At 34.3% G+C, this 13,981-nt stretch overlaps 1 protein-coding gene across 23 annotated transcripts in view; it reads left to right on the top strand.

The window, feature by feature from the left end:
• Erc1 (ELKS/RAB6-interacting/CAST family member 1) overlaps window positions 1–13,981 on the top strand; it is a 502,961-nt gene that overhangs the window by 194,345 nt on the left and 294,635 nt on the right. For all 23 annotated transcript variants that reach the window (XR_005731973.2, XM_040281166.2, XM_040281167.2 and 20 more), the window contains one exon: window positions 296–489. Coding sequence is in view for 22 of the 23 variants with exons in the window: in XM_040281166.2 (XP_040137100.2) it covers window positions 296–489 (194 nt within the window). In the remaining variant the exon portion in view is untranslated. The remainder of the gene's footprint in view (window positions 1–295; window positions 490–13,981) is intronic.

Raw genomic sequence — 13,981 nt, 5'->3', positions numbered from 1 at the left:
TTAGTATATCTTACTACTCTCTGAAATATCAGTTGGCTTTTGGTGATTTGGGGCCTAATAAAATTCAGAGGTATAATATTTTTAAAAAATCCATTTGTAATTTAAGGCAATTACTTTAAATATTAATCCTTTAGATATTTGATAATACTATGTTTAAATTGAATATAAATAATTCTTTGACCCATGGTTTACCCAGCCAGTTTCACTTTATGTGTATCTTACAGACTTGGAATACTTCTTCATTTTCTTTCTTTCTTTCTTTCTTTCTTTCTTTTTTTTTTTTTTTTTTTTGTAGGCACATGAAGCAACATTGGAAGCTAGAGCCAGTCCAGAGATGAATGACCGAATTCAGCAGTTGGAGAGAGAGATTGCCAGGTACAAAGATGAATCTAGCAAGGCCCAGGCAGAAGTAGACCGCCTTTTGGAAATCTTGAAGGAAGTGGAAAATGAGAAGAATGACAAAGATAAGAAGATAGCTGAATTAGAAAGGTAAGGAGAGGGAAATTGAATGGGACTCAATGGATTAGAAAAAGTAAAGTATGTATTTTTGAGGGCATACTTGTTTCAGTATTGTGTGCCTCTGAGTTTAGGGTCTTGAATGCTTGTTAATACTTTATTATCTACTTATTATTCTAAATCAGTACAAATTCTTTGTTGCAGTCTCTAAAAGGCAACATAGAAAGGGAGTAAATTTAGAAACTGTTGACCTTAAACAAAAGAGAAAGTATTCATTAATTGAAAAATTAAAGTTTTCAACTGATTATAAGTGAAATAACTACTTGCTTTTTATTATTTATTGTTCTAGATAATAAGCAAATGGTCCTCCTGTATAAGGAGTTAATATTGTATCATTGGTTTAGACCCTTTTGGCTGATCAGATGCTCTTTTGGGGTTGTGAGTTTTTGACGAGGTCGTGGAGAAGCAAATTCTTACATCAGTCAACGAAGCGTGACATTTTAGGATAATTTTGGAAACACAGATGTAATTTTTATGGGGCCTGAATTTGAATTCTTCAAAATGGGTATTTGAACAGATTCTGCCAGATATTTCTCTTATAATTTTGTCTTTTTTAAATCACTTTATACTGAAGACCAAGTATATGCCTGTTAATCTCTTCTTTCATACCATGTATTTAACATGAACTCACAAGTGCATTGAGACAGCTCTTCCAGTGGCAATTGATTACCTGTGTTCTTCTAAACAGCCAGAAAGACTGACAGTGACAAAATGAAGTCACTAAGCTATGTGGCTTCTTGAGGGCTGTTTCTTAAGAATAATTTATTTTTATATTCTTGAGGGCTGGGAAGTTTTAGATTACTTTCATAATTTATTTACTGAGTTTTAAATTTGGGGGGTGGTTATTGATAGGCTTGTTATTTTCCACTGAAGTTATTATTTCCTCCCCTTCTACCCATATAATTTTGATTTTCAAGAAACCAAAGCAATAAACTCCAAACCTCATAGTTTTACACTGTATGAAAATGTGAATAATATGGGCTTTTGACCTGCTGGCACGTTTTTTCTTATTTTGGTATTAACTCTATTCTTTTTCTCTAGTTCTGGATAAGACAAATGGATATAATTCTTTAAATCAAAAGAACTCTTGATTGTAGACTATGCATTTTTATTTATTTGTTTTTCTAAAAATATCAATTTTATTTATTTATTTATTTTTAAATATGGTGCTGAGGGTCATCAAACCCCATTCTTCACTCTTGCTAGGCAAGCACTCTACCACTGAGCTACAACTCAAGCCCCTGAGCATTTTTATTCACATTAATCTTTGCACTGTGTTCCTTCTCCAGCATGTGAGCATGCCCGATGTATATACACAGACACTCTTATATATTTACATGAATACATATCTGAATCTATACCTCCTTTTGTTTTTTTAATGGGCCTAAAATCAGCAGCAGTACTGCATAAACATTAAAATATGATACTTTTGACTGATTACTGACATCTCATTAAATGTATTTCAGAAGTTGCTTGAGAATATTTCATTTTTAAATGTGATTTTTTATATTGGAAATCTGCATTTGAAGCTGAGTGAGGTGGTCCATTGCTCATAAACCTAGCTACTTAGGAGGCTGACACAGGATTCAAATTCAAGGCCAACTTTGGCAACTTGGTGAGACCCTGTCTCAAAAAGAAAAAGACTGGGGATGTAGTCTAGGGTAGGGAAGTGCCTATTATTCATGAGTGCTGAAGTTCAATCTTCAGTACCACATTAAGAAAAGAAAAAGAGGAGCTAGGGCTATAACTACTTACGTGGCATGGGTGAGACACTGGGTTTGAACCTCAGCACCACATAAAAAGTAAATAAATAAAGTTATTAAAAAATATATATGTTTTTAAAAAAGAAAAGAAAAAAATCTACATTTTGAAAATATTGCTTGCTATTCCATGAAGCTTACTTGAAGAACATTATTGCATTTTGGGACTTATACTGATTTTGGGAGTGGACATAATGTGAGGGAGAATAAGAAACAGAACTAAGTCTATATCTTGTATCCAAAGTACACCAAATAGCTGCTTTTAATAGTGACTTTGTTTTTCACTTTGTAAGAAAGAGTTATAAATGACCTATGTAACTTTTAGTGTATTGGAAAAAGCATAGTTCTAGCCTCTCTGCTCATGCACCTGTAATTTTTTTTGAGGATTTGAGACAAAGATTTTTGCGTATCAGAAAATAAAATAAAACTGCACACCAAAAAACAAACAAACAAACAAATGCAACATTTTCTCCAACTCAGTTTTTGCTATCAGCTTTGTAATTTGTTACTCAGAAACATAGTTTGAGGTATTGAATAAACAGTAGCACCACAGAATTTGTAAAAGAGATCTACTATGGCATTCCCCACCCCCCTTGCAAACCAAATTACTTATTTATTTACTTATTTACTTACTTACTTATTTATTTATTATGTGGTTTTGAGGATCTAACCCAGGGCCTTGCACGTGCTAGGTGAGCGCTTTATCACTGAGCCACAATCCCAGTCCTTCTATTATGGCATTTTATGAAGAGGAAACCAGGAGCCAAAGAAATTACTCCTGAAATTAAACAGTGGTGGAGCTGGAGCTAATAGAATGGGGTTTTAAATTCCAGCTCAATTTTCTTTCTATTTCAACAAGATTAATTATGTTCTTTTTGGACTTACTGGCAACTATGAAACACTTCCTACCTTGATGGGATTTATTTTTTGCTCATTGTTGAACCAATGTCTTAAGCAAAAGTGTCTATAGATAGGATTATGACTTACTTAAAAACTAAGGTATATTTTAATTTTACTTAGCTTTTGAAGGCCATTTTTTAAAGATGTGTTGACTTTTTAAAAATATTTTTATTAGTTATTGATGGACCTTTATTTATTTATTAGTTTATATGTGATGCTGAGAATTGAACCCAGTGCCTCATATATGCTAGGCAAGTGCTCTACCACTGAGCCACAACCCCAGCTCCTTGAAGGCCATTTTTAATAAACTGAACTGTGCTTATTTGAGGAGTTATTCAGTGCATTTTATGTTAAAGACAGCTGAGATTATGTCATATATTTGTTCCTAGATTTAGTACTGAGGTGCATGTGTGTGGCTGCTGTGTTTCTTACTAACCATTTGCTTCTTGTGTTGCCATTCCATTGTTTCCTGTGTGTATGTATGGGTGTCTGTTTCCCTGTGTTTTATCATTTTGAGTTTCTTCATCTTTCTTTTGATTTGTCTTACCATGGTCCTGTTCCATTGGGGGTTTTTGTGTCTTTTTGTTTATTTGTGTGTGTTCCCTCTCCCATTGGCCATGCTGTTTCTCAGAAAGCCAGTCTCCTGCAAATTGTACCCTCCACACCAGGTTTCTGTCCCTGCACCACCTGGGGGGTTTGTTTGGGACTTACTGGGAAAGTGAGTGATATGTAAGGCTACAGTCTTATACTAGAGTAAATTGCTGCTGCTGTTCTTGCTACTGCTGGGGCTTGCTGGGGATTTTGCTTGATCAGAATTAAAGAACAGCCAGTTACACTGTATTTCTTAGTTAACCTGCTTTTGGATAAAATCAGTCTATGTTCTTTTGGGTAAGGTTCTGTACTGCTAGTTGAAATCATTTTAGTCTTTGTTTCCAGCTATCTTTTATGTGGTTGTGCTTACACTGGCTTGCCCTTTGAGTGGCTCCTTAACTGATAAAATTATTTCACCACATTTTAATTCAGCATATAGAATTCATTTCTAAAGGACACTAAGCAATCTTTTAAGTGCAAATATTAAAACAAACTATATTATAATTATTAATAGATTAATCATTAATATATTTTCATTAAACCAAAGAAAATTCTTAGTATTCTATGCATTTCATAGTACTTCTTATGTAAGAATTTCCAGTATGAAAAGATTTAGGTTATATCATGAAGTATTTCCACTTGTATTCTTTGTGGACTAGAGAAATAAATGAATGGTCCTTTCTAATGTTGACTCCTAAAGAAAAGAATAGTTCTTGTAGCAAAATGATTTAGTGTTATAGCACTCACTTGTTTTAACATTATACCAGTCTCTTGACCTATTGTAATTAAAAAATAAAATTGGACAAGTCCACCTATACCACTGCAAATATAAAATATTTTCTTCAGGTAAATGTGACTACTTCTAAATTCACATTCCTTACTGTGGTGTGAATCAGATCGAATTTAAGAGAAAAAGTACACATAGGGCATGTATACACAGAGAAATATACACACATATTAAGAAATTTGTTATAAGGAATTATTTTGCATGGTTGTGGTGGCTGATTAGGCAAGTCTGAAATCCTGTGGCAGGCTGATAGGAAGGGAAGATCCTGAGCAGGAGGGAACTTGTGTCAGCACAAGCCAAAGTGTTGTACGTGGGTAGAATTTCTTCTCGCTCCTAGGGAAATCTAGACCTTCTGAAGGATTCGGTTGTGCCCACTCAGCTTATCTGGGATAATTTCCCCTAATTAAACTGATTGGAGGCTTTAAGTACATCAGCAAAATACTTTCACAACACATCTATCTAGATGGGTGTTTGATTGACTCACTGGGTACTGTAGCCTAGCTGAGTTAATACTTCAAGAAAGCCATCATCTAGTGGCTTTGGATAGTTTGCATAGAAAAAAAATCAAAACAGAGTTTGTAATGTCCCTATATAAATGGATAGAATTAGATTAGCCTCAGGAATGCCAAATGTAATTGAGAATTTGTCTTCTAAAATAAGCATGTTGGAGTTTCTATTTAGATTCACAATAAATAGGCTTTTCTCTTATATAATGTTTATGATTTTTAGAGACAAGAGTAATGATAGTATTCTGTTAGTATTTTTTCAATCTTCTGAAAGAATTGTTTGTTGTCTGCTCTTTCACTCATGTTATCCCTTTTTGCTAAATAATCATATGATGGCAGTACACTGGGGACATTGTTTCCCGTGCCATATATTGTGTTCTGTTTTACATTTTTGCTTTATTGCCTTTTTATAATCCCAAATGAATAATGAATACTCAGAGTTTAGTGTTTTACAGCAGAAATTCTCAGTTTTACTCTGACATTCAATGTAATTAGAGTCAACATACTGTTAAGAAACTTTTGTATTTAGAGAATGGCAGCCATCTTTTGAGTTTTATATAATTTGGTTGGCAAGAATTGCCTTTGTTAATTGAATTTAGGAATTTTCAGTGATCTAGAGAATAATAAGAGTTATTGTGTGATGTGAAGAGTTAAAGGAAAATGTAAATTTACTGTTCTTCATTTGAGGAACTATAAAAGGACGTTAGTGCATGTATATTTTTATTTTGAGGTGTGTTCAGATTTAGCACAGAGGTTATTTGTGGGGCAGTCAGCAAAGGCCCATCTGATAAGGTAATGTTTGAGAAGACACTTGAATGAAGGGCTCTGTCCTCCAAAAGTCCTTAGAAGCCCTTAAAAAAAAAAATTCCAACAACTTTATATACCTATTGTTACCTTATTTCAGCTTTGATAAATGTGTACTCCTGAATACATTTGTCAAATGTATACTACAATAAAAATACAGAACATTTCCTTCACCCCCAGAAATGTCTCTTTGCAGCACATCTCCTCCCATTCCCAACCATAGATATGATTATCATTTTCTAAATTAATTTTTAATTTAGTTTTAGATGGACAGAGTACCTTTATTTAATTAATTAATTTTATGTGGTGCTGAGGATCACACCCAGTGCTTCATATATGTGAGGCAAGTGCTCTACCATTTAGCCACAACTCTAGCCCTCTAAATTAATTTTATACACAGCCCCCTCCTTCTGCCTTTGCTTTTAGTTTTCTGCTTTTCTTTATTTATTTCACCTGGAGTACAGAAAAGAATGGAGTATACCAATAAAATATTGTTACTTGCTGGGGGGGTGACGAATAACTTGTGTACGTTGATACAGCAGGAGTAGAAGCCGTTTATTGTAGGACAACAGAGCTATTTATATATTTTGCACAGCTTATCTTAATTAGCATAAACTAGATACATCAGTCAACCAATAAGGAATCTCTACACTTAATGGCTCGCTTTTGTTACTTCTCAAACCACTCCCTCTGGCATTTTGCTAGGCACCATCCAGACTTGTTTACGAACTCTAACATTTCTCTGGCAAAATACCAGGTGTTATTTTGACTTGTTTACAGACCTTAACAGTTACTCTTCTATCTAATCACTAATTATCCAAATCTGAAGTTTGTGAATTGCATCCCCAACTCCAGAAATGAATCCATTAATAAATAAATTAATTTAAGCCAATCAGGATAATTTCTGGTGGCTAGTTGTTTATGGAGCACATAATGCGTAAGTGATTTGAGAAAGAAAGACTACAGAGACTTTAGGGAATAATTTTCTTAGGAGGAAGACTTGCAAGAAGAAAGGTAACCTCTTTCTCCAGGACACTCTTGTATCTGGATGGGATGTCCAGAACTATTGCAACTGCCTTATAAGCTGCCTAAAGTGAAGTCAGCATCCAGAGAGTAATAGTTAAGAAAACCATAGAGAGATAGAGCTTAGAACCTGAAGGCACTATTCCTGAAACTACTGCTTTTAAGACTTCTCATCATGTGAGATAATATGTTTTCTTACTGTTTAAGCCAGTTTCAAGAAGGATTTTGTTATTTGCAACCAAATGCATTAAAACTAATACAACTAATTGTATACTGATTTTCTTCCTACCTTTTTCCTATAGAAGAAGCATTTATTTTGAAAAGAATTTAAATTTTTTTCTTATTAGTCATCACTGGAATGTGCTAGAAGCAGCAATGGGGCCTCTTTGTTTCCCTAATACTTTCTGAATGTTAAAAAACAAACAAACAAAAAAACCCAAATCTACTGACTTAATAACTTGACCAAATCAGGAGCGATTCCCTCACTGCCCATTTTGATTCTTAAATAAGGTCATAATTTGAGGGTACCAGTTAAATTAGTAATAAATTACTCTGTTAGACTGTTATTTTTGAATATGGTTCAATAAGGTTTCAATCTTATTTTTCCTGTAATTTGGTCGTTTTGTCCCTATCTTTCCTGGATTTATTCCCTACTCAGATATCTGGAACTGCTTTTGGAAGAGGCACAAACAGAAGATTCTTGCCCCCAACCAGATGACCACTTTAAAAGGGAATATAATTTTGTCTTTTTGAAAGTAAATTTGTCTTGTGGTAGAATTGGTGTATTGCACTTTGAAATATGGCATTACTTTTCTTTTGGACTCAATGAGCAATTCTTTTCTTTTAGAAGAAACATTGACAAGCAAACTGCCATATATTTTGAGTGGAGATTTCTTGTAGGACCTCTTGAAAGCTCATGTGCTTGACTTGTTATGTGTCCGGTAGATCTTATCTTTCTACAAGAAATTTCTTAAAAAAAATTAATATAATTTGTTTTGGAATTTTAGCAACCTCTTTATATATCATGAATTTTGTTTGTTTTAGGAAAACTTATTTCATGGATTTTTGTTATACAGACAAGAAATCCGAGGCCCAGACAGGATAAATGACTGCTTCTATATCATAAGTAGTAGCAGAGTTGTACCTAAGAATTCTAGGGTCTGTTTCTTCTTTTTCTCCTTAGGAACCACTTGTGTTCTGTATTCATTAATGGCCCCATTTCCTAGAATGGGGTCGTATAGACAACCAAATGATCCAGAGGCTATTTATTTGTGGACCTTGATGAGGCCAAAGGCTCACACCCTCTTCTAGGACAGGTGCTTGGGAACTGGCCTGTGAGTCGCTTTGCTGCTAGGTCATAGTTTATCTGCCTGTGTGACTCCTAGCTCTTCTTTTAGTTTGAACTCTGTTAAATTGATGCTTCTGGCTCTAGGAATCCAAGACTAAGCAATGTAGCACCTGTTGTCATTTCTTTTATAGATAATGCCAGTGGAGGCATTCTTCCACAGCTTGTCCAACAGCTAGAAATTTCATTGACGAAGTCTCAACTCCTTCAAGTCTAGTTGAACTCTCCTGAGAAGTAATACTTAACAGACAACTAGGGCTGGTCATCCCAATTAACTCATACCCTAGAACATAGGAGAGTCATAGAGAAGGGACTTGTTGAACTTTGGAATCATAGGTCTTTGGTTTTTTTTTTTTTTAATTTCAAGACAAATATTAAAGACAGTGGCTTGGGAGGTTGTTTAGGTAGAAGTCTAAAAAGTAATTTTGAAACCTGGACTGCTCATTTCAGGTCCTTAAGCCCTAGTGTAGGTTAGAGATCTAGGTTGGAGAGGGAAAGCTAGGATCTTGTGCTGCCATGATGGCTATTCTGAGGAAGAGCTAGATGTCAGTTTTGTCATTCGTAGATATGTATATAGTTGTTAGACCAGCCTTCTGGGTAGTTTGGTAGTGCTTTTGTTGTTTTGTTTTGCTTTTGAAAAAAAGGAAAAAGAAGTTTTATTAATTTGCTATCAAAGGAGAAGCACAAGGAACCCTTGTCCCAGAGGCTGTGATTCTTCCCATCAAAGGGAGCCAGGGGACTTTTAAAGAGGTGATTCAAAGGCTATATTCTGCATATTCAATCCACTATTGTAATTCACTTGTTAATATGGAGGATAGTTATTTCTGAAGTCTTCTGGTGCCATCTGAATTACCTTCTGAGTAGTTATGATAGAGGGACCTTTTCCTGTTTTGAGAAGGTTAATTTTCCCTTCTTTGCTAATTAACCATCTTTTCCATGCCTTATGTAGATCTATTGGTTCTAGGCTTTTACATCCTGGTTAAACTTGAATTTTGTGAACTAGGAAGAAAATTAATACTTACAATATTGTTTCAAGGGGAACTGCATTCTGAGTCACGTTAAACAACTAACTTTGTTTTAAAATGCTATATGATCTATCTAGTTGGGCGTAGTTACTTGATTTTTTTTTTTTTTTTAAGAAAGGGTGATCCCAGTTTGCTCAAGCTTAGATCCATGGTAGTTAGCCCCTGAATTAACTGTCTAAACTGCTAAAACATTAACTTCTAGCACCTCTCAATAGGAATGAGAAGTGTCTGTACTTCTGTAGATGAAGAATCAAAGTACTGAACTGAGCTTGAACAAAAAGAACAGAGACTTTCCCCTATCATGCCAGCAGTGATTTTATCTGGGAATGTTACTTGCATATGTGTATGTTTAAGAGAGAGAACTTTACTGGCAACTTTTGGAGAAATTAGGTAAGATAGTTGGTAGGTTTCAACTGAATGCCTCAAGGTGATGACCCTTTGAGTTTCTTATGTTCTTTTAAAGATTTTATGAGTACCATTTGAACTTTTATGTAATGAAAATGGAGATGCTTCTTTTTGTCATTAATCCTCCAAAATAAAGCTAGTTTGTAGGATGGTGTTTCCAGTTCTTAGTTTGATAATCTTGCAAGAATGAACTGTTTTCTTACAAAGGAAGTCAAAATTAGTAGGTATATGTTTTTTTTTCTTATTTACCTTTTTTACTCTTTTCTCTTTGATTGGAATTTTCTTTCCTGTTATTTGTTTGTGGTAGTTTGACTCCTTTTAAAACAGTTATCCTTTTCAAAGTTTATCCCTTTCAGTAGTAATCTCCTTTTCCTTTTATGGGTGTAGGAGGATACCGGGGTCAGGGCACTTGACCACTGAGCCACATCCCTAGGCCTAGTTTGTATTTTATTTAGAGACAGGGTTACCTGAGTTGCTTAGCACCTCACTTTTGCTGAGGCCGACTTTGAAACTCATGATCTTCCTGCTTCAGCTTCCTGAGCTTCTGGGATTACAGGTGTGCGGCCCCTTTCCCAGCTTCCTTTTCCTTTATTTTTGCTTCTGATAGTATCTATTACATTCTGTCCTGCACATTATTGAGGAACTATTAAATATATATGTTAAAAATTAAGGTAGTCCTCTTTTTTAATCCACCATTGAGTCATCTCACAGTTCTTCCCTATGTCTTGCCATTACCCATACTATTAAGATCCTTTAGAAAGTAAAAAGATGATGATTCAAATAGTCTCTTAAAACTTGGTAGTTAGATTGAAAATATTATTTGTATATTTGTTTCTTTTGTGTGATCATAATATGTTAACATATTATGATATATATATATGTATATACATATTTTACATGGTATGTTTGTTTACATACAATTTTCCTTCTGTAGAAGTACCTAAAGTATTCTTATATAATTTAGCCTAGTTCAGTGAATTTATTTTTAAATCTATAGATTAAACAAAAGAATAGCTAGCTTTCTCTTCCCTCTTTTTGTCATGAGACACCAATCCTAACTTTATTATTTTTTTAATTTTTTTTTTTAGTTATAGGTGAACACAATTTCTTTATTTTACTTTATGTGGTGCTGAGGATTGAACCCAGTGCCTCGTGCATGCCAGGCGAGCGCTCTACCTCTGAGCCACAACCCCAGCCCCCTAACTTTATTTTTGCATTTTAACATAGCTGATATGTACATGTAATGGCATGGCCTAATTTAATTGGTATGATTGTTTTCTTAGTGATATATCTTACATCTTTGCTCAATTGACACACGCTTGGAGAGTAGACAAAATTGTTGAATGCACAAGGGGAAAAAAGTCTTTCTAAATTAACATTATTTTATCATATATTTCATTTCAAATGTGTCACCAAAGTAATATATTTTTAATACTATTTATTATTATAATTAGATATTTTGACTATTTTATCTATAGTCTAAATTTATATAGGTCAACCTAAAAATTATTTTTGGTTCTTCTCATTGGGAACATGTTTCAGATTATTTTACACTGGCAATACACTGTATTCAGGCATTTATGATATAATATAACCTAGAAATGTAACCCTAGGTATTTAATCTTCATATTTGTAAATGTTTTTCCTTAAAGAAGTCCTGAATGTATGTCCAGTATAATATCCTCATTATCTACCATATATAAGTTGATCTGCTTATAGCTTTGGTATAAATTGCTGTATAATTCATGAGGAAGATGATTCCTTAAAGAAAAAGTTTCCTGCTGGTCAAGGTGGCACATGCTTGTAATCCCAATGACTTGGGAGGCTGAGAGGCAGGAGGATTAAAAGTTCAAAACCAGCCTCATCAACTTAATGAGGCCCTGTCTAAAAATTAAAAGGGCTGGGGATGTTGCTCAGTGGTTAAGCACCCTTGGATTCAGTGCCTGGTACCCCCCACCACTCCCTAAAATAACCATTTCAATGAGGCCCTGTCTAAAAATTAAAAGGGCTGGGGATGTTGCTCAGTGGTTAAGCACCTTGGATTCAGTGCCTGGTACCCCCCACCACCCCCCAAAATTACCATTTCAATTTTACCTATGTTTCAGTGACATAGGTAAATTCACATGGTTTTGTAACCATCACAGCCATCCAAATTCAGAGTTTTTTCATATTTCCACACAAAAACACTAACTATTAAACATTAATTTCCCATGTTCCCTTCTCCTTTCCCCTGGCAACCACCATTTTTCTCTCATTTCCATGAGTTTGGAAATAGAATTATTCACTATTCCTCCTTTTACGTCTGGTTTATTTCACTTAATGCAATGACTTAGGTTGATCCATGTTTCATTCCTGGTTTAAAAAAGAAAGAAAAAGTCTCCTTACTTTTAAAATTTTGATTATGTATCTTTGATCCTCATGTCAAAGAACAGGTTCTTAATGTTGCTGGCATAGAATGGAAACAACTGGGGTTGCTGGTGGTTGAGAGGAATAATAATACAATGTGTGTTCTGCTTGAAAGAAAATGATGTGTTTAAAAAAAAGAAAATCCTCAAAAGGCATAAAAAGTTGCTGAAGTATTACAGCTGAACATGACTGGTTCTTAATCTGATCTCGCTTGCTTCAGCTTGCTTTCTGGGGAAGTTGCTAGTTTCTTCTTCCTCTTTGATCAATTTCACTGATATCATTTAATAGGAGAAAAAAAATTACACAGCTTTGTATATTCATTTCTATTAGGTCATCTTCCCAATGTTCCTTGTGGGCACAGCACCTTATAATTTGTTACTATGCCTTTATAGAGATTTGTGTTTATTGGCTTCCTTAATTTTTTTTTTTTTTAGAATTTTTTAAATATTTTTTTTTCAGTTTTCGACGGACACAACATCTTTTGTTTGTATGTGGTGCTGAGGATTGAACCCGGGCCACACGCATGCCAGGCGAGCGTGCTACCGCTTGAGCCACATCCCCAGCCCCGGCTTTCTTAATTTTATACTTTAAAGTGTGAACATTAGAATCACAAACATTTATTTTATGTGCAGATTTTTTTCCTCCTAAATGAATTCCCCAAGAGCTATAGTTTGATACTGAGATGAAATATGATTCACGAACAATAAAATAGGTTAAATTATGATTAAAGTTGCTTGCTGTTATCTGGAATAAATTCAAAATAATCTTCCCCTATGGATTTTACATGTCTTACATAAACCCTTACCATCTGTAGGAACTTTCAGTTAATATCAGTATTTATCTAAAATTATTCTTTCTGTATCATTACCAACAAAAAGAGAGCCTTAGAGAAATGATCTAATTAGTGATTGGTCTCTTTTTGCCTTTGAACCTTGTTTGTATTTGACTCTGATAAATATGTTAAAGATTCTTGGATTTGTATATATTCCTGAAGAAGTATCATAGAGCATATAAAAGTACTTTCAGGTGAGACATCAGCATACCCACATTCTTATCTCTGCCTGCCAGTTACCTGCAGTGTGACTGTGAGCAAGTCATTTGTTTTTGTTTTTCATCTCTTCATTTTATACCCTCCTTTTAAAAGTCTTATAGTGACTTTTAAAAACTTTAGTTTTAGTTAGGAAATGAATTAGACTTTTTAGTTTTATTTTATTTTTTTAAAATTTTTATTGTTGGTTGTGAGAGAGAATTTTTTAATATTTCTTTTTTAGTTTTCCGTGGGCACAACATCTTTGTTTGTATGTGGTACTGAGGATCAAACCCAGGCCGCACGCATTCCAGGCGAGCGTGCTACCGCTTGAGCCACATCCCCAGCCCGAATTAGACTTTTTAAATGAGATACCAGATTTTTAAAAACATTAAAGTGAAAATTGAAATGGTGCTTGCATTCAATAAATAAACCTTTTGTTTTTGATTCTTCAAGTAAAAATTTGGATTATGAAGACAATCCAGATGGCACTGGACATTAGAAATCTTAAATATTTGAAGGTTAATACTGATTTCAGTGAAATTGATTAATTCTTCAAAAGGAAAACTGCCTGTTGTTATGAAAGGCAATAATGAACTGTAAGGGATTCATGTGGGAATAATAAGCATGACAACTTTGCAACTCTTACTGCTGAGCAATGTGTCAGAAATGAATTGGTGTTACAGAGTCTTTCTTGTTCATTGTTGCCTTTAGATTGCACCATTTGAAGATTTTATTAGGAATGAGAAATACTGATTGTGATCAGGGAAAAAAATTTTTGCAACATTTGAGAAAATTATTTCAAAATCTCTCATGTAAATGGGAGTTCTGTATTCTATAGAATAACTGAAGCTGTCATTGTCTTTCTGCCTCTCCTTTTGGATAA

This window comes from Ictidomys tridecemlineatus, chromosome 6 (genome assembly GCF_052094955.1).
Source record: "Ictidomys tridecemlineatus isolate mIctTri1 chromosome 6, mIctTri1.hap1, whole genome shotgun sequence".
Taxonomy (NCBI): Eukaryota; Metazoa; Chordata; class Mammalia; order Rodentia; family Sciuridae; genus Ictidomys; species Ictidomys tridecemlineatus.
Note: the sequence above shows the minus strand (reverse complement) of the source record. Positions and strands in the feature narration are given on the sequence as shown.